The sequence below is a fragment of the Euleptes europaea genome, chromosome 3 (genome assembly GCF_029931775.1).
Source record: "Euleptes europaea isolate rEulEur1 chromosome 3, rEulEur1.hap1, whole genome shotgun sequence".
Taxonomy (NCBI): Eukaryota; Metazoa; Chordata; class Lepidosauria; order Squamata; family Sphaerodactylidae; genus Euleptes; species Euleptes europaea.
The window spans coordinates 27,284,110-27,303,789 of NC_079314.1; the positions used below are offsets into that span (position 1 = coordinate 27,284,110).

At 46.5% G+C, this 19,680-nt stretch overlaps 1 protein-coding gene across 1 annotated transcript in view; it reads left to right on the forward strand.

Annotated features, from left to right (window-relative positions):
- Positions 1 to 18,072: 18,072 nt before the first annotated feature.
- LOC130475706 (protein argonaute-1) overlaps positions 18,073 to 19,680 on the forward strand; it is a 63,146-nt gene continuing 61,538 nt past the window's right edge. Inside the window, exon 1 of the mRNA XM_056847539.1 lies at positions 18,073 to 18,162. Coding sequence (XP_056703517.1) covers positions 18,138 to 18,162 — 25 coding nt within the window. The 5' untranslated portion in view covers positions 18,073 to 18,137. The remainder of the gene's footprint in view (positions 18,163 to 19,680) is intronic.

Below are 19,680 nucleotides of genomic sequence, written 5' to 3' on the forward strand. Positions count from 1 at the left end.
TGAGGCGAGAGCCGGCAGCCTCGGCTGGGCACGCCGACTACTACTGACGGGTCAGGGGCTCAGTTTTGTTTCCAGCTGCCACCCACAGCAGCTCTTCCGAGGGTTGTGCTGAAAACAGCATTTGCGGCAACGTCTGATGGAGACGTGCAAATTGAGCCATTTTTATGTTGCGGTTTTCAGCAAATTGAAATTTCATAAGGGACTGTCTTTGCATCGGGACTGAATTTTTACCTCAAAGAGCAAAAGGCTGATCATCCTTTAAAAAAAAAAAGTTTTTAAACGGACTTGGTACGAAAGGTTTTTATTGAAATATTTTGCTAATCACTTTTTGAGTTACCTCCTCATCGTTCCCCTTTAAGCCGATCAAGAAACCTGAATTCCTCCTGAGCCGCTTTCCCTACTGCTTAGTGAGTCTCCAGATAATGGCGAACCATCTTATTCCACTGTTCTGCTATGTGGGGGGCCATACCTATATATATATATAGACTTTATAAATGGAACTTTTACTGTAAAACGCCTTTCAACAAACATTAACTTTCAGAGGTATTGCTGTTTTGCTTTTCTTTGTCCCATTTTTTTAGTCCTCTTTTTTGTAAACCCTTCTGCAGTCATGGGCTGCAAAGCAATTGCACTATTACTGCGAATTCATCTAGGTGGTTCTCGTTCTGTGAATGTGTAGCGTAAGCAGACAGCAGTGCCCTTCGGCGGATCTCAGCAAAACACGCCGCCACCGCCGTACGCTTCGCAATGCTGAACTGCTTTCCCCCCTCTTAAAAAAAAAAAGTGATGAAGTTCTCAAAGAAATTAGTTTTAGGTATTTTTTCAGACATTACAAAAAGTGCCCATTTTATGCTGCTGTGTTTGATGAATCGGTCATTTTTAATACTGTTTTTCATAGAAGGTTTTAACTTTGGCAATAAGTATTTTTTTTTACGTACCCTGGCAGTAACTTTTCTAGCTGAACTTTACGTGAGTTACAGCCAAAATGTTCTCATGTAGGGTTGACTCTTAACTGTCCTGAGGAGAAAAAAATCAGACCATTCTTAAAAGTGGATCAGAAGAGGCTTCCTTCATGCTTTTTATGAATGATTATTTTTAACTGTTTTATATTCACCATCGGTCGGTCTGGCCCCCCCTTTTTTATATAAGCTTGAAAAGTGGGTGTTCCGCATAGGAAAGGCTTTGCCAACATGTACAGCTGTGTATAGTGTGACGGTTGTGATCTTGAAGATTTTTACCAGCATTTTAAAAAAGTTATTCCTCTGAGAATTTAGGTTGCCGCATGTACAGAAACATTCAATAGCATGTGTGAAGTGTAAATTTAATACCAATCTCGACCTGTTTCTATAAATTAGGACTCTTTATTTGCTTGAGTCTTTCCCACCAAAATATGTCATTTGAAGGGGAGGGGAGCTGCAGATGCGGTAATGTTCATTGAAACTAGCTTGTTAAGTGTTAGCGCAAGATGCTTTAACCCCCCCTAGTTTTTAACCTATGTGATGTGGCACCACTGTGAAAATTTGGAATTTTGCCAATAATTGCACTCTGAAAAGTCTCTGAAATGGACAGGTGGTGTTGCTGAGTCCTGACCTGGTGAGGTTTTGTAACCTCGGAGGCCAGCAGGCATGTGGTTGCGGTTTTGATTTCCTTCAGTCTTTGACATAAAACTTGTAAATAAATTAAAGTTTACATTTCTAAATAGTTCTCGTTCAGCTGTGCAAAGGAGTACACTGAAGTTAGTCTTCATAAAGCAGTTTTGCAGGCTCCTTCGGAATTGTATGTCTCAGTGAGGGGGGGATGACAGGCTTTTAAAGTTTCCTCTTCCCACTTGGAAATGGGAGTGAAGCAAGCTCAGCTTGGATACCTAGTGTTAGACAGGTTGAGATACTAGGTTTCTTCTTCTTCTCTCTCTCTCTCTCTCTCTCTCTTTTTAAAGGATACCTCACTTGGGTAATAATCAGGATATGGGGAGGGAGAGTAACCGCTGCTTCAGTTAGCCTGCTGCTTTCCTTTCCTTTTCCTTTCCCCTAAATGCTTTGTTCAGGGAGAAGATGCAAGAATCGAACTCCTGCTGGCCCTAACATATGGAGAACTGAGGCACCTTGAAAGAGTTATAAGCACCTGTTTAGTGTGTAGGGTTTTGTTATTGCACTAGGTCAGGGGTCGGCAAACTCATTAGTCAAAAGGGCCAAATATCAACAGTACAACGATTGAGATTTCTTTTGAGAGCCAAATTTCTTAAACTTAAACTATACAGGTAGGTACACTGTTTATTAACTTAATAAACTTTAATTGAAGTTTTAAGTCTTAATTAAACTATAGGTACACTGAATAAAACTTGATATCATACTTAATAGTGATCTTATTTATTGATAAAAATTAAATTGTAAGTCCCTGCCATTTCCCCCTCCCCGTCTGCAGTCCTCATCTGGAGGCCTGGTCTACCGCCATAAAAGCCTGTTGGTAGACCTGGCCTCCGGCTGAGTCCCATTGGGAGGCCAGGTCTACCCATTGGCTTTCTTGGCAGTAGACCTGGCCTCCAGAGGCCCATAGAAACCAATTGGTAGACCTGGCCTCTGAAGGGGGACTTTTTCCCCTTCTCGGAGTCCAGGTCTACCGCCAAGAAAGCCAGTGGGTAGACATGGCCTCTGAGGAGGGAAAAAAGTAAGTAAGGTATCCATAAAATTAAATCATGACAATGACTGACAAACACTTAATGTGAACAATGGCCTTGCATCTCCCCGAACCCCACTGACCTCTCGGCGGCCGCCATGGCGCATCCCGGCCGCCTCGGCCTCCTGCGTTCGCCTCTTGGCCTCCTCGCCGCCACCTGGGCTCTTTCCTTCCTTCCCTCCCCGGCCGGCCTGCCGGCCTGCCGTCCACCCCTCCTCAGCGCCTCGGCCTCTGAGGAGGAGGAAGAAGAGGAGGAGGAAGGTGGGTATCCTCCCCCCCCTCCCCTCTCGCTGTCATTCTCCAGCGGCGGAAGGGAAGGGCAGGCCACGAGGGGGTCACACTGGAGCTTGCAGGTGAGGAAGGTGGGGGAGGGTGTGTGTGTGCTGGATCGGGGCCTCCCTCCTTCTCCCCGGTGCTCGGGCCAGCACGTTGCAAAGATCCGCCCCCCCCCCCAGGCACGGCGGCTCTGGGCTGGCAGAAAGGCGGAGAACTTTTGCGGGACATCTGCATGCGTGCAGAGCCCAGCAGGGGCAGGGAAGGGATGCCAAGCTCTCCTCCGCCGCGACATGCAGCCCTGATCCTCCGCCGAAGGAAACCAGCCCCCCCCTGCGCCCTCCACGCCCGGGGAAGGTGGCTTCTCTCAGGTGGGCGGCCGCGATCCTGCATCCCAGAGCCGCACTCAAGGGGCCAAAGAGCTGCATGCGGCTCTCGAGCCGCAGTTTGCCTACCCCTGCACTAGGTAAGAGCATGGCTGAGAGAGAAGGGATGGCATGAAGCAAAGACAGGCAGGTGCGTCACGGCACCAAACACCTCTTGCACAGGCTGGGCAGAAAGATACTCTTAATCAGACTGCTTGCAATGAGGCCCAGCTCTGTGAACCTCAAACTGTGCAGACCGAGGAACCTCAGCTCGGTTCTGGCTGACCTAACATGAAAGAAAAGAACAACACCAGGGCTAGCTCAAATGGTCTTTTCGTCTTCTATCATGGGGGGGGGGGAAATAAGCTTTCTTCTGCATTACAGACCACAGCTATTCTTGAGTCTTCTGTTTTTTGTCGTTGTTTTTTAATCTTTGCATTGTCACAATAAATTTTATCATCCAAAAAAAAAAGAAGCAAACAAAGCCTACAGAGAAACTTTTTGCCAACTTTTGCACTTTCTTGGGAGTTTTTTCATGAATTATTTTCCTTCATGCTTTATTTTCCCTCCCCTCTGTTTGGAAATGTTTCTGTGCAAAAATGTTCAGCTATCGCTGAGGAGTGCAGTTGATGTCTTTTGGGTGAGGGTGTTTCAAAGCTAACGGGGGGAGACAGCAAAAGGTCTTCAGGACTAATAACTTGCAAGGTCCAAGAGCAGCAATACTGTTGTGTGGCTGAGGCTGCTTTGTCACAGCTCACTTGATATCCCCATCCCCAAGGGACTGAATTGTTTATGCATGTGTCAATCAATGGGAAGACGTGCATTCTGTAGCTGTAGTTCTTAGGGTGTTTGGGATTGTGTTTAGGGTTTCCCCCCCCCTCCTTTGGGTTTAAAGGCTGTTGTTTAGCTATATGTTGTGGAAGATTTTTTCAAATGTAGCATATGGGAGTGCAGGGGGAGGAATAGGAAGGGGGATGCTGGTGTATATTTAAAGGGGCAGCAAACTCCTGCTTTCTCCTTCCCCGAACCTATTCTGCTTTTTTTTTGCCAGCAGTCCGATCCTGAAAAGGGTTCTCAGAAGCATTGGGTGTGTAGCAGATTGTGGGGAGTGGCAGGTGGGGTTCGGTTTGTTGACCGCTACGCTTGTGAGGGGCTGCGACTTTACCCGGCACCAGAAGGTGAGCTCCAAAGGAGGCCACATTACTGGGCTGCGGCAGCTCTGTTCCGCGCAGTCCGTTCTTGTGCGATCCAAAAACGTACCGGCCCCCCCTCCTCCTTATATCAAAAGCCTTTTGTCTCCCCATTGGGCACAAGGCCTCCCTTTTTGTTCTGATACCTTCATACAGCTCCATCTCTTTCCCCTTCCCCAACTACCTTCGTGGGTGTGCTGTAGAATTCCCCCCCCCCTTTCTTCTTGCTCAATAGCAAGGCTTGTCGCTCTGCTTTCATTTTAGGAAAGAAGAGCTCGGAGGGCATTGTATCAATATTGTTCTCAGCTGCAAGGTTTTTTCCCTTGTGCGATTTGAGGAAAGAACATATGTGAATATCACGTAAAAAAAGAGTTTTCTTTATACCTTGCTATTGACACTTTTGTGATATTTCTATGTCTAGGGCCTGAAACTTGTATGTAAAACTTGTTTGCATTTGTTCATTTTTGACTTCTGATGTATTTTTTTTTCTTTTTTGATTCTATATTGTTAGACTTGTAATGTTTTAAAATGTATTTTATTAAAATTGGACTGGATGTATGTCTATAGCAATACGAGGTACTTTTTTCTTTGAAAAACAAAACAAAAATCCCTATTTGGGGGAGAGGGCTTAGCAGACCCTCAGTGAGATAATTTGCTGGCTGTGTATAACTGCAATGTATTTTTTTTTCTTAGTCTGCAGGGATTTTGTGTTCATGTGTCCAAAAATAATAATAAAGGCATTTGTGTGCCAAATGTTTTCTTTATTGGTGTATAATAAAAATATAGCCTGAAATATTTTTGTTTGTAACAGAAATTTCTGATTTGAATTCAAAACAGGATTAATAATATAACATGCTAGGAAATGTAGTAGTATCTAAACTTACAAATGTGATGATTATAGGGTTGTCAGGTCCCTCTTCACCACCGGTGGGAGGTTTTTGGAGTGGAGCCTGAGGAGGGTGGGGTTTGGGGAGGGGAGGGACTTCAATGCCATAGTGTCCCATTGCCAAAGCAGCCATTTTCCCCAGGTGAACTGATCTCTATTGGCTGGAGATCAGTTGTAATAGCAGGAGGTCTCCAGCTACTACCTGGAGGTTGGCAACCCTAGTTGGTTACAAACCTATTTGTTTTTTATTCTGCTTTTCTTGCAGAGACTCAAGGCAGATTACAAAATTTTAAAGCAGTACAGTAGGAACAGTATGACATACAATAAAATAGTAAAATAAGTTTGCAAGTAATGCAGTAAAAACCAGATAATGCATACATGAAACAGCACCATAAGCTACGGCCCTTGTCCCTTTATAAAAGTGTCTTCTTGAACAATTCCATTTTACACATTCTGCAGTGCGGGAGCCACCCTGACCACCACAAGGCACACTATTCCACAAAATGAGAGCCACAGCGGAGAATGCTCAGGTACCGGTAGCTGCTGATCTTACCCATTTGCAGGGTAGCATCTTCAGCAAACTTTGCTAAAAGGAATGCAGCTGTTGCCTTGACGCACATGGGCCTTAGGCCATAAAGGGCCTTAGGCCATAAAGGGCTTTGTAAGAGAGAGTCCATGTCTTAAACAGAATCAGAAAACGAATGAAGCGACTACAAAGTAGGTGTAATGGGCATAGTCTGCTTAACTCTTAATAGTAAATCAGACTGCTGCATTCTGCACCAGGTGGAGTTCCTGTGTTATCTTCAAGGGCCAGAGCCATATAGAATGCATTGTAATAGCTTTGCCTTTAAGTTACTGTGGCATACAGCCGTGTGACCAGATCAGCTGGGTCACAAAAGTTGGATTGGGCAGAAAGACAGAATATAAATGTCGTGAATAAACCTACGCATACAAATACATGAAGATGGAAGAACATTTTTTTGCAGCTTAATTAACTTGCTTCTCCAGCACTAATGTTAATTCCAGTACAATCACTAGTCTCCTAAGTTAGCAATGGTCAGCCAAACCCCATTGCATTTGGAATTTCTTGGCATGGCTCACTATGGCAGGTAAAAACAGGTGTAATTGAGGGAGGGGTGTTTCAAAATATGCATCCTGTGTAAACGATTGAAACTGAAGAATTCCTTTTTTTGTTTGTTCAGAATTTGAGTTTTGCTTGTGAATTGCGTAGATGTTACAACCTGGTCTCTCAGTTTTATTTAGCAATCTCTCTGGCTTTCTTGAATCACAGAAGGTAAATTTTAAATGCCCACAAAAGATGTCCTTGAGAGATCTTTCCAACTATCCAAGGCTAGAACTGTACTTTGTGGGAAGGGGAAGAATACACAGGGGAGCTAAATCCTGTCTGCTTTTACATTCTGTGCTTCTGTACTGACTGACTTAAACCACTGATAAACAATGAAACCAACTCAGGCATGAAAATCAAATAGCAGGAAATAACCGAATTTTAACAGCTGAAACCAGAATGTTAGAAACCACCCATCCTATGAGCAGAAAGCCCTTTGAAAAAGTTTGGTTTTGGCCATCCCTTCTGAAACTGCAGAAGGGAATGTAGATCCTCTAATGCCCTCCCAAAGACCGTTCCATCAGATCAGAACTGCAGCACACCTGTTTTTCTGTCCTCTAACCAGTTTCTGTGTTTCAGACATGGAAATATGTATGAACTATAGCAACCATTATTTTGCTTACAGGGGGTTGGATCCAGTCTAAATGTTTGAAAGGCTGGATGGAACTTTTCCTGCTTCCTCCCCTTACACTGTTCCTCGCTGAGTGATTCTCCTGGGAGCTGGGGGACCCTGAGGAATGATGTGGGGGGTTCAGCAGTGGAAGGGGGAAATCGGTGGAAATTGCCGATATAGTCTGGATCCTAAACCCTGCTGCCTGTAACCTGTTGAGAATCATATGGTGCTGAGTTGTTTTCTGTTGCCCCAGAAGGTTGGACCAGAACCAACAGGTTGAAATTAAAAGAGTTTCCATCTAGACATTAGGAAGAATTTTCTAACAGAGCAGTTCCTCAGTGGAACAGGCTTCCTCGAGAGGTGGTAAGCCTTTCCTAGAGGTTTTTAAGCAGAGGCTAGACGCCCATCAGCAATGCTGATTCTATGACCTTAAGAAGTTCATGAGAGGGAGGGTACCTTGGCCATCTTCTGGGCATCTAGTAGGGGTCTCTGGGGATGGGGGGGAGGTGTGAATTTCTTCATTGTGCAGGGGGTTGGACTAGATGACCCTGGTGGTCCCTTCCAACTCTGATTCTAAGAGATGCATCGAGTTTGGGCACATACAAGTTTAAGATCTCTGTCTGTGAGGGAAGGAGACTTTGATGCCTAAATGCTAACTCTGAAAGTTTCCCAATTGTTTGCTCCATCTGCGCAGATGCCAAACACATCAGTGCAAATTTACTCATGACCACGCAAAGAATAACAGTTACAAGTAAGCAATTGTTTAATTTGCGATGTGGCTTTCTCTTGGAGCGGAACATTTATACGGGCATTGCACCTGGGCTGTGTTATAGTCTCTGGGGTTGGCCCTGTGGGCATACTGTTCAAGCTGGCACACTTCTTGGCACCACCTCTGAATCTTTCTGATTTGTGAAATGTCAGCTTTGGGTTAAGAAGAAGAAGAGTTGGTTTTTATATGCTGACTTTCTCTCCCACTTAGGGCAGAATCAAACCGGCTCACAATCACCTTCCCTTCCTGTAGAAGATTCTTGTATGTATTTTGCGTGACCAGCAGGGCAGGCCCTTGGCACAAAATGCATTGCATACAACCGTTTTCCACACCCTCGCCATTTTAATATTCGTTCCACTGAACCCTGATTCTTGCCTTATTGAAATATTGGTTTGCAACAAGCTCTAGGCCTCTGGAAATGCTCCTGGCCAAAGTTAACTAACTATATGATGACCTCCTCACCCTAGTGTAGCAGCCTTAAAGGGATTAGCTTCTATTAATCCAATCATTCTATGTAACATACAGCCAAATGTTTGCTAAAGGATGCTGGCTACAAGAGGAATGTGCATTGTCTTCGCTATGCCTTGATCTTGTTAATCACTAATCGTGGTATGCCTTGTTTTAGTTCCATTGTGTAATCACTGACTGACCTTTGCTATTCCATTGTAATATTTCTTAATAAAACAGATCACTGGGGCAATTCAGATTGATCTCGGGAACTCAAGACACTGTATGCGTCTTCCCTCAAAGCACCGTGCGTGCTTTCCCCAAGGCACTTTCATGGTGCCTTCCCTTCACCTTCCCCTCCCCACAACAGACACCCTGTGAGGTAGGTGGGGCTGAGAGAGCTCTATCAGAGCTGTGACTAGCCCAAGGTCACCCAGCCTGCTTCATGTGTAGGAGTGGGAAAACAAATCCTGTTCACCAGATTAGCCTCCGCCGCTCATGTGGAGTGGGGAATCAAACCTGGTTCTCCAGTTCAGAGTCCACCGCTCCAAATCACCGCTCTTAAACACTACACGACGCTGGCATTTTTAAAAGAAAATTGATTTCAGAGTAGGGAAAATTCTGCTTGGAACAAGTCAACGGTGGATGGTTGTGCAAAAATGGGGGAGTTCTGACCTGCCCTTCCGGGTTCCGTCATCCCAAGACGCCTGGTGGATTTGTCCAGACCTTGGTTGCTGTTGTCTTGCTCAAATGATGGGGGGTGGGAAGAGGACACCACTGGCTACTTTGAGTGCAGGGGCAGCTCTGTGCTTACTATAAGGAAGGTAACAGTTTCCACAGCACAGGGAAGCCAGGCTACTTAAGGACTTATTTGAGCTATATAAGGACTGGACAACTTAGCTGTGATATCGCTGCTCTTGCCCTTACACATCGGCTAAGAAAATCTCTACATCTTGTGACATATTCTCCTAGCGCTACGTGAGAGGATGGTGGAATGCCCCATTAACTGAAGAAGATGAGTGTGAAGCAGAGAGGAAACCCTCCTCCCACCTAAAGCAGGGTTTTCTTTTCCTCCTGCTGCCAAACGCAGAGGTAGGTGCACCTTGCGAAAACGTTGGATGTTGGGAAGTTGGCTTGAGCCAGAGTAAAGTTTTCCCACTCTCGTGACGTCTCCTGGCAAGGGTTTGAAGGTTTTGGGGGGTGCAACGAAGGCACACGGGGGAGGCAAATGGAATCACATGGTGAGGATCCACTCGCAGCATCTTGAAGGAACAGGCTCTTTCCCACAAAAGCTTATGTATGTGTGTGCTGTCAAGTCGCAGCTATCTAATGTTGACCAAGCAAGGGGCTTTCAAGGCAAATGAAAAGCCATTGCCGTCCCCTGTCAAGTTTTCCTTTAGTGGTCCCCCAGCTAAGTACCGACCTTGCTTAGCTTCCAAGATCTGACAAGATAGAGCTGTACCCAGGGCCGGTGCTACCACTAGGCAAACTAGGCGGTCGCCTAGGGTGCAGACCTCAGAGGGGAGCGGAACTGGCCCGAGGGGCAGTTTTTGAACAAATTAGTTTCTTGGGGGGGAAATGCAACTGACAATTTATTTATTTTTTATTTTAAGGTAAGTACCGCAACGGTGCTATGGAGCAGAATTAATTATAACATCTTATTAAACATTTTGTGCTTTTATTTTTTCTACAAGACATCTGTTTTTCAAAATTAGTTAGCAACCGGGGCGGGGGCACAAGTAGTTAGCCTTGCCTAGGGTGCAAAAATGACTGGCACCGGCCCTGGCTGTACCATATACCATTCGACATTCCCCCACAAAAGCTTATGTAGGACTAACAATGCATGTTTTCCACTGGCAATATATTTTGAAAAAATTAGAGTGGCAAAGGGTTTAAATAATTGACTTCTCAGTTCTAAAGTGTCCTGGAGTGCTCCCTTGATGTGTGCACAGCCTATAGAGTTGGTGTGACATGCAAGAGAAAGATTGTAAAGGCTTTGGAAATTAAAAGTAGTAACAAAGGTAGGGAAAATACTTTGACCTCTCTGTAGTGGTTTTCTGGACTCTGTCTTGTTTTGTCACTTAATTTACTACAGATTATATCCCTACAATACACAATGAGTGGCATTGTCAGTCTCTGGTAGGGTTGTCAGGAGGTTTTTGGGGTGGAGCCTGAGGAGGACAAGGTTTGGGGAGGGGAGGGACCATAGAGTCCAATTGCCAAAACGGCCATTTTCTCCAGGGGAACTGATCTCTATCGGCTGGAGATCCGTTGTAACAGCAGGAGATCTCCAGCTAGTACCTGGAGGTTGGCAACCCTAGTCTGCTGAGAGGGAAAGAAGCGGGGAAAGTGTTTGTGTTGTATTTATTACAAAGGGGTTGGATCCAGAAACGTTCCCTGAACAGAAGGTGAGGTGTAACTTCTACCAATTTCCCCTTTCTGATGCAGACCACTAATTTGACTCTCATCTTGTTCTTGGGGGTCCTCTGTCTCCATTTCAGGAAAGTTATTTTTTCTGACAGGAATACCTCCTGTTAGTGGAAAAGTTACTCTGGATCCAACACTTGGTCTCTGTATTATTATCTTTTAATGGCTGGTTTTGGAAGCCATGAGCCTGAAAACCCATTTATATCAAAAGCATTCTTCGGCTTGTCCCATGATGCTGTTAAGTGAGTTAGAATGCATTTCATCCAGCAGTTATAAATAACTCTGCCATGTGTGTTCCTGCCAAGTCCATCCACCACCTCCTTGGAGGACAGGAGATGCATGAGGGTGGACACGTCTGTAAATGTAAATAGACCCACACCTGACTTCCTCAGGCCCAGGAAGCTGCTCTCCCACAGCTGTGTGGTCAAGTGTCCTGGACTGACAGAGCCTACATTTTTTTCTTGCAATATTTCTGTTCACCCCCAGTGCAAGCACACCCACATACCTTGGCTTGTTCCCCCCCCGCCAACCATATTGAGGGGGTTCTTACATACCATTGGGGGTGTCATAAAGACACCTTATTTCCAGATCTAGGGAGCAGACAACATACCCACCCAAAACCAGGATATCCAAAGTACCATCTTCTCCTCCCCTATACGCCTGCCTGTTTTGCCTGTCTCTAGAGATGTGACTCCTAGTGCCTTCCCATCTGAGAAGAGGTAGGCTTCTTAAAAGGTCTTAAAGATGTTGCCTGAGATCTAGAATGCCCTCTTCAGAGAAGCATGCTTGTCTCCTCTTTTTCTTTCTGATGCCACGTTCAATATGTTTCATTTAGGCAAGGATTTAATAATAATGTATATTATCCTGTTGTTGTTTTTAAGGGGGCATTATCAAGTGCTAGTACCCACCAGTTACAGAGGTCGCTGGAGGAAAGCTATACTTGGTGTTAATGTGCCTATATGTATATAAACAAATGCATTTGTTTCTTACACTGGGCTTTTCTAGAGCCAAGGAAAGGTTAGAAATCTACAGAACCCTAATATCCATACATTTGTGCTAGTAATTGTTAACAAATGAACTCTTCAAAAAGCCAAAGAGGGTCTGGAATTTAGCTAGGACAAGTGCTAGAAACTAAAATTACCCTTGGCTAATGGAGACAACTGGAATTAGGGTTGCCAACCTCCAGGAGGGAAGGAAATTACGCGAGTATATATTTTCATTTGATTTATTCCCTAGCATGACGGTCCTATCAGCTACTTTGGATACAATTCGTCTTTAATGACTGCCAGTCAATTTATAGCATTTTGAGCTGAAGAAGCCTTTCGAAACGTGGATGCAAGACTAGCCACACGTTCTCCAGCTCTTCATTGTTGGACCTTGACCTTCGGGTCTTCCTCGCTCCAAGAATACAGAAAAGGGTGATTTTGTAAAACAACCCAAAGGGGGGAAATCCCTCAAAAACCAGCCCTGTGAAAGCTCAATATGCTCCAAGAGCGCAGAATGCTGAGTTCAGATGAGTGTTGTTTTAAAGGATTACGTCTATTCAAGCTGCCGAGAAATCTGGGGGAGGTGGGGTTTCCAAGCCCCCCCACCGCCCCCCATTCCTCATGGGCTCAGCTTTCTCAGGTTCTGAAATGAAAGTGACGACCTTGTAAGAAATTGGTTACCATGTGGCAAACCTGAGTCACAGTGGAGGGGTACCTGTGGGTGCAGATGTTTCCTGCCCTGAGTATTAAGGTTGAAAAAGACACTTGATGAACTGTGGGTGGGTGGGGAGGCTTCCAGATGAGGCGTGTGGTTTGCTAACAATCTTTGGATGAGCAGAGCTAAGCAAGAGGATTAATAATGTCTTCGTGCTCCTCGAACAAACTCTAAACACGCTTTCAATTTCTTCTTTTTTCTTGCAGAGGAGTTGATGGAAAGAGAGGGTGGGGGAAATTACTGCTCTCTAAGGCTGGGGAAAAGTTGGGGATCCGTTACAATGCACATGAAGTGCATTTGTTCTTGAATAACCTGTATCTAACACTGCATGGTTTTTTAAAATTCATGAGACTCTCCTGTGAGTGATGTGGAGATATGAGAGAAAGGGGGAAGGACTGTGGATCAGTGGTAGAGCATCTGCTTGACACATGGAAGGTCCCAGGTCCAATCCCTGGCATCTAGGGTTGCCAGGTCCTTCTTCACCACTGGCGGGAAGTTTTGGGCGTGGAGCCTGAGGGGGGCGGGGTTTGGAGAGGGGAGAGAATTAAATGTCATAGAGTCCAATTGCTAAAGTGGCCATTTTATCCAGGTGAACTGATCTCTATCGGCTGGAGATCAGTTGTAACAGCAGGAGATCTCTCCAGCTAGTACCTGGAGGTTGGCAGCCCTACTGGCATCTCCTTTAAAGAGGATCAGGCAGGAAATGATGTGAAAGACCTGAGACCCTGGGGAGCTGTCATCAGTCACACTAGACCAGACTGATCCTAACAGACTCTGTAGAAGGCTGCTTCCCATGTTCATGTGACAGTTTATATGGGGAAAGGTCCAAACAGCTCTACAACTATCTGATTTGTATGCAGAAGGTCTCAGGTTCAATCCTCCGATTAAAACACTCAGGTAATTACTGACGTGAAAGACCTCTGCCTGAGACCCGGAGAGGTAATCCCAGTCACACTAGATGAGACTGAACTTGGTGGAGCAGTGGTCTGACTCAGCAGGAGAGAGCTTCATGGGGCGCAGTCTGGGGAAGCATGAATAAGGCAGCATATACCTGGCAGGACTGCCAGGTCCCCCCTGGCCATCGGTGGGTAGGGTTGCCAGCTCTGAGTTGGGAATTACCTGGATACTTTGGGGGTGGAGAATGGAGGAGGGTGGGCTTTGGGGTGGGGAGGGACCTCAGCAGGGTATGATGCAATAGAGTCCACCCTTCAAAGCAGCCATTTTCTCCAGGGCAACTCAGTTTGGTTATCTGGAGATCAATATTAATAGCAGGAGATCTCCAGCCACCACCTGGAGGGTGGCAACCCTATTGGCAGGGGTAGGGTAGGCTTGCCAGATCTGGGTTGGGAAATCCAGGATTGGCAGGGGTAGGGTAGGCTTGCCAGATCCGGGTTAGGAAATCCGGAATTTGAGGGTGGAGCCTGGGGAGGGACCTCAGCGGGGTACAATGCCATGGAGCGCACCCTCCAAAGCATCCATTTTCTCCACGGGAACTGATCTCTGTAGTCTGGAGATCAGTTGTAATTCCAGGAGATCCCCAGGCCCCACCGGGGGGCTGGCATCGCTAAAGCCTGTTTTGCCAATCCCTGGAATGCAGATATACCATTGCTGAACGTGTGTCCCTGTGTCAAAACAAAGCAAACACCCTTCAAGCAGAAAACTAACTCCTCGAGAAACAGCGGTCTCTTTGCTGTGTTAATTTTCTACTTGCAAGAAATGATTAAACTGTAGACTACAATCAAAGTGTGATTTCTCTGTCTCGGACTTCCGTACCACCTCATTTTATAGTACTGCATAGCTCCACCTCCGCTAGCCGACGACAACTACTATTGAAAGCATTGGTCAGCCTTGTTTTGGCTTCAAAATGGCAACCATGCTGCATAGGCCCTATATGGCCCTCTGGTATGGAATCCTGCATTTTCTTCAGCAGCCACCAGATGTCTCTGCCACATGAATCATTTCATCTTTCCCTTTGTTGGCAACTGGAGCCGAGGGGAAAGAGCAAAAGGCTAAAGGCTTATGGATCTCGCATAAAATTTCCGATAACCAACAGCCGTTAGTTGGAACTCCATGTTCGGGGCACGAGCAATAGCAATAAATTAATGTTAAAATTAATCGGACTTGGTTAAAAGTTCTTTTTCGCTGCATTACTTTGAAATAACCAGGGTTTCTGCACTTCTCCGTCTTTTCTGTGCTATTTAATGACCTGGACAAACAGAAATCCCACCAGTGGAGACTGTCACAATAAGAAAGTTAAATTACTACTGATCTGATTCTGCTAGTACAGGAGTTAAATTCATAGTGCCCCCCCTAGTTTAAAAATTTGAAATGGACCCCCCCCCCACAAAAAAAAGTACAATAGGAAAAAGTTAATGTAACCAGAATGACTAAAGGCCTTTACTCTGAGGAAATAAAGGCTAAAGTACCCTGGACTTCGCAGTTTAGGAAAACGATGGCCGGAGGGAGGTGGCATGTAGAGTTGCCATCCTCCAGGTAGTAGCTGGAGATCTCCTGCTATTACAACTGATCTCCAGCCGATAGCGATCAGTTCACCTGGAGAAAGTGGACACTTTGGCAATTGGACTCTATGGCATTGAAGTCCCTCCCCTCCCCAAACCCCACCCTCCTCAGGCCCCACCCCAGAAATCTCCAGGTATTTCCCAACCTGGAGCTGGCAACCCTAGTGCCATTATATTTGTAAATTTATGCGTGGGGTAGAGAAAGCAGATGGAAAGAACACCCCCCAATAATGTTACGGGTTTGCAGGGGTACCTAAGGAAAATGACAGGCAAAATGAAATACTTTACTCAAAAGCGTAAATTGTGGAATTCACTGCTAGTGGAATTAGTTATGGCTACGAATACAGATAGCTATAAAGTTTTGTATCGGGACCGCAAATACGCATTTTAAAGATAGCATTTAAAAAACAACAACAACTTTGAGCGAGCATCAAAATTGACCCTGCGTAAATGGCCACAGAGAACTTCATAAGAACATAAGAAAGGCCCTGCTGGATCAGACCAAGGCCCATCAAGTCCAGCAGTCTGTTCACACAGTGGCCAACCAGGTGCCTCTAGGAAGCCCACAAACCAAACGACTGCAGCATCATTGTCCTGCCTGAGTTCCAAAGCACCTCATATAATAGGCATGCTCCTCTGATCCTGGAGAGAATAGGTATGCATCATGACTAGTATTCATTTTGATTAGTAGCCATGGATAGCCCTCTCCTCCATGAACATGTCCACTCCCCTCTTAAAGCCTTCCAAGCCAGGAGCCATCAACACATCCTGGGGCAGGGAGTTCCACAGTTTAACTATGCGTCGTGTGAAGAAATACTTCGTTTTGTTTGAATCTCTCGCCCTCCAGCTTTAGCAGATGACCCCGCGTTCTAGTATTATGGGAGAGGGAGAAAAACATCTCCCTGTCCACTCTCTCCAAACCATGCATAATTTTATAGACCTTTATCATGTCTCCCCTTAGCCACCTTCTTTCCAAGCTAAACTTCCACATTCCGCGGCAATCCACCTCTGTGAGGAGGCAACTTCAGCGGCCTCCGTGCCCTGTTCTGTTGGTTCTCCTGGGTAACTGGTTGGCCACTGCTTGAAAAAGGGATGCTAGACTCAGGGCCGGATTTAGGTTTGATGAGGCCCTAAGCTATTGAAGGTAATGGGGCCCTTTATATGTCCAGCTGTCCTTTGTCAACAACAAATTGTCACTCTTTTTTGTGTTGAATATATGTGATATGGTAATTTATGGACCTAATAGGTATCTAAAGCCATTTGCACATAACAAAATATGTATTTTATCAAAGTAATTGTTGATTTTGGAAATGTACATCCAGTTTTTTTTTTTAATTTTTGGGGCCCCCCCAAGAGAGTGGGGCCCTAAGCTATAGCTTGTTTAGCTTATACGTAAATCCTGCACTTTTCTCTCTCGCTAGGGTTAATGCCTTTCCTTCAAGGATGCTATATGGAAGGTATCAACAAGTACCAATCCAGGAAAGGACTTGTCCCTGTGATACCTATTCCCTGGACTCAATTGATCATATTCTGTTGGTCTGCCCCTTATATGAAACACCCCGTGGGAAATGGTTAAAAAATTGGCTTCTTTCCAAATATCACCTATCTGCACAAGCAAAACGTCAATTTTTATTAAATGATTCTGGTTCCCAACCGGGGGTCCATGGACCCCCAGGGGTCTGCGAAACAAAGTTATAAACCCATAATAAATTAATATTTTCAATTAAAAGTTCTCTATTATAAAAATATATATTCAAATATTATTCTAAGTTTAATGTTTAACTAACAGTTATGATTAAAGTTTATTTTCAAATTCTCAGAATTTTTATTTTGAACCTTGGGGTCCCTGCACCAAACAAAAAAGTCCTAGTGGTCCCTGGTCAAAAAAAGGATGGGAACCACTGCGGGTAGATGTTGCCAATTTTCTAGTGGATGTGATGAAAGTTCAAAAAGCCCGAAGTTTGTAATTTCTTGGTTCTTGTAGGTTATCCGGGCTATGTGACCGTGGTCTTTGTATTTTCTTTCCTGACGTTTCGCCAGCAGCTGTGGCAGGCATCTTCAGAGGAGTAACACTGAAGGACAGTGTCTCTCAGTGTCAAGTGAGTAGGAAGAGTAATATATAATCAGAAAGGGGTTGGGTTTGAACTGAGTCATTGTCCTGCAAAAAGTATCAAAGGTAATGTGCTAATCATTGTCCTGTAATTATCAAGATAATGTGCTAATGAGGGTGTGGTATGTTAATATGGAACCATTGTATCCTGAAGTGATCTGCTAATGTGTGAAATAAGGCTTGGCTTCCTGTCCTGAAAACCTCCAGACTAACAAAGACCACAGTCCACAATAGCCATGCGGATTAGCTTTGGATTTCACACATTAACAGATCACTTCAGGATACAATGGTTCCATATTAACATACCACACCCTCATTAGCACATTATCTTGATACTTACAGGACAATGGTTAGCACATTACCTTTGATACTTTTTGCAGGACGATGATTCAGCTCAAACCCAACCCCTTTCTGACTATATATTACCCTTCCTACACACTTACAGAGACACTGTCCTTCAGTGTCACTCCTCTGAAGATGCCTGCCACAGCTGCGGGCGAAAAGTCAGGAAAGAAAATACCAAGACCACGGTCACACAGCCCGGATAACCCACAAGAACCAATGAACTCTGACCGTGAAAGCCTTCGACAATATTTTGTAATTTCTATTTTTGGAATGTACTGGCCTATGTTTTTATCTGAATGACTGCGTGTTTTATGCACCTTCTGTAACCATTGTAATATTACTTGTGCCATTAAAGGTTTTTCATTCATTCGAATCCGGCGCTGGCTAGACTCGAACCTCTCGCCGAGGCTCTGCCGACGCCGCCGGGAGGCGCCGGACAGGAACCGGAAGTGGCGGCCGCTCCGAGGGACTTTCGCCGGCCCCTCTCGAGGGCGAGCGGCTCCCCGGCGCGGCGCCGGCGGTTGGCTGGACGGCCGCGCATGCGCGGTCCGGCGACCAGGCGCCTGCCTCGCTCCGACCCAGAGGCTGCGGCTGCAGCAGGGCTAGCGGCGCCCCGGGATCGGCGCGCGCGGCCCCCCCCTTCCCTCCGCCCCCCACCCCCGCCAAGCTCGGGGCGACGCCCGCGTGGATGGGATGGAAGCGGGACCCTCGGGAGCAGGTGGGAGCCGGAGAGATGCAACGGGGGCTTTTGGGGAGGGGGGATGCTGTCCCCGGGGGTGGGGGTGGGGGTGGTTTGCAATAGCCTCGGGGGCGCACGGGAGCCGGTGCATTGCAAAGAGGGGGGGGTCTGCAAAGGGGAGAGCGCGTTTGGGAAGAGCTTAGGAAAGGGTCTGCGCGTTTCTCTCTCGGGGGCGATTGCAGTCGGTTCGGGGGCTGCGGGGATTAGGGAGCGGAGGGCACAAATGGGGTTTGCAAAGATGGGTCCCGGGGGGGGGAGGTTTGCAGAGCGAGCCGTGCTCTGTCGGGATGCAATAGATAATTCACAGTGGATGCAATAGGTTCGGGGGCTTTAGGAGCGCCGCTGAGAGCGAAAAGAAGGGGTCTGCCAAGGAATGGGGTGCAGTGGGGCGAGGGAAGGGGGGCTGCGGCGAGAACGGGGGCGAGGGAGGCCGCAGATGAGCCGCATTGATAAAGTGGGGCGAAGTCATTTTCGGAGGTGGGGGGGGCGCTGGTCGCGGAGGAGGGGGTGCTGGCGGGCAGAGTTGAGAACCAGCCTCCCCCCCCCACCCCCCAGACAAGAATGGCCGGGGGAGTCACGTCCTTTGCTGAGGGGCTCGAGGATCAATGGGGGGGGGGAAGGAATCTATAGGAAGAATCAACTGGGGAGGTAATTCCCAGTGGGTCGCCGTGTTAGTCTGTCTGCAGTAGTAGAAAAGGGCAAGAGTCCAGTAGCACCTTAAAGACTAACAAGAATATTTTCTGGCAGGGTAGGAGCTTTCGTGAGCCACAGCTCACTTCTTCAGATACAGCTAGAATGTGAATCCATCTGTCTTTAAGCAGAGGAGAGTGAATTATGCTTGTCTGAATTCATTCTCCTCCACTTAAAGACAGATGGATTCACATTCTAGGTGTATCTGAAGAAGTGAGCTGTGGCTCACGAAAGCTCATACCCTGCCAGAAAATATTTTTGTTTTTAAGGTGCTACTGGACTCTTGCTCTTTTCTACAGCTGGGGAGGGTGGCTGGGGGTGGTGGGGGCTGAGCCGTTCTGCAAAGAAAGAGCCAAGTCGGGGGAGGCCTGGGGGAGAAGTCTTGAGCCGCGTGGGGTGGGAGCTAGGGTTATGGGTGCCTGAGTGCAAAGCATGTTTGTGGGGGGGGGGAGCGGCACTGGGGAGATGTGGGGTGGACTACTCAGACAGGAATTAGTGTCTTATAATGGGGCGGGGCTGAGATGCTAGAGCCGTCTGGGCTGGTAAAAGCAAGTTGCAGAGAAGAGAAAGGAGGGGGAGGTTGGTGTGCATAGTGGGTTTCCAAAGACTGGACTGGGAATGGGTGGGGGGGTTAAGACCCATCAGATCAGAAGCAGAGGTTGCTTTGGGCTCCTGCTTTGAACCAGCAAAGGGCCTGCATGGTGTAGTGGTTAAGAGCGGTGGTTTGGAGCAGTGGCCTTGATGTGAACCGGGTTTGATTCCCCACTCCTCCGCTTGAGCGGTGGAGGTGGATCTGGTGAACTGGAT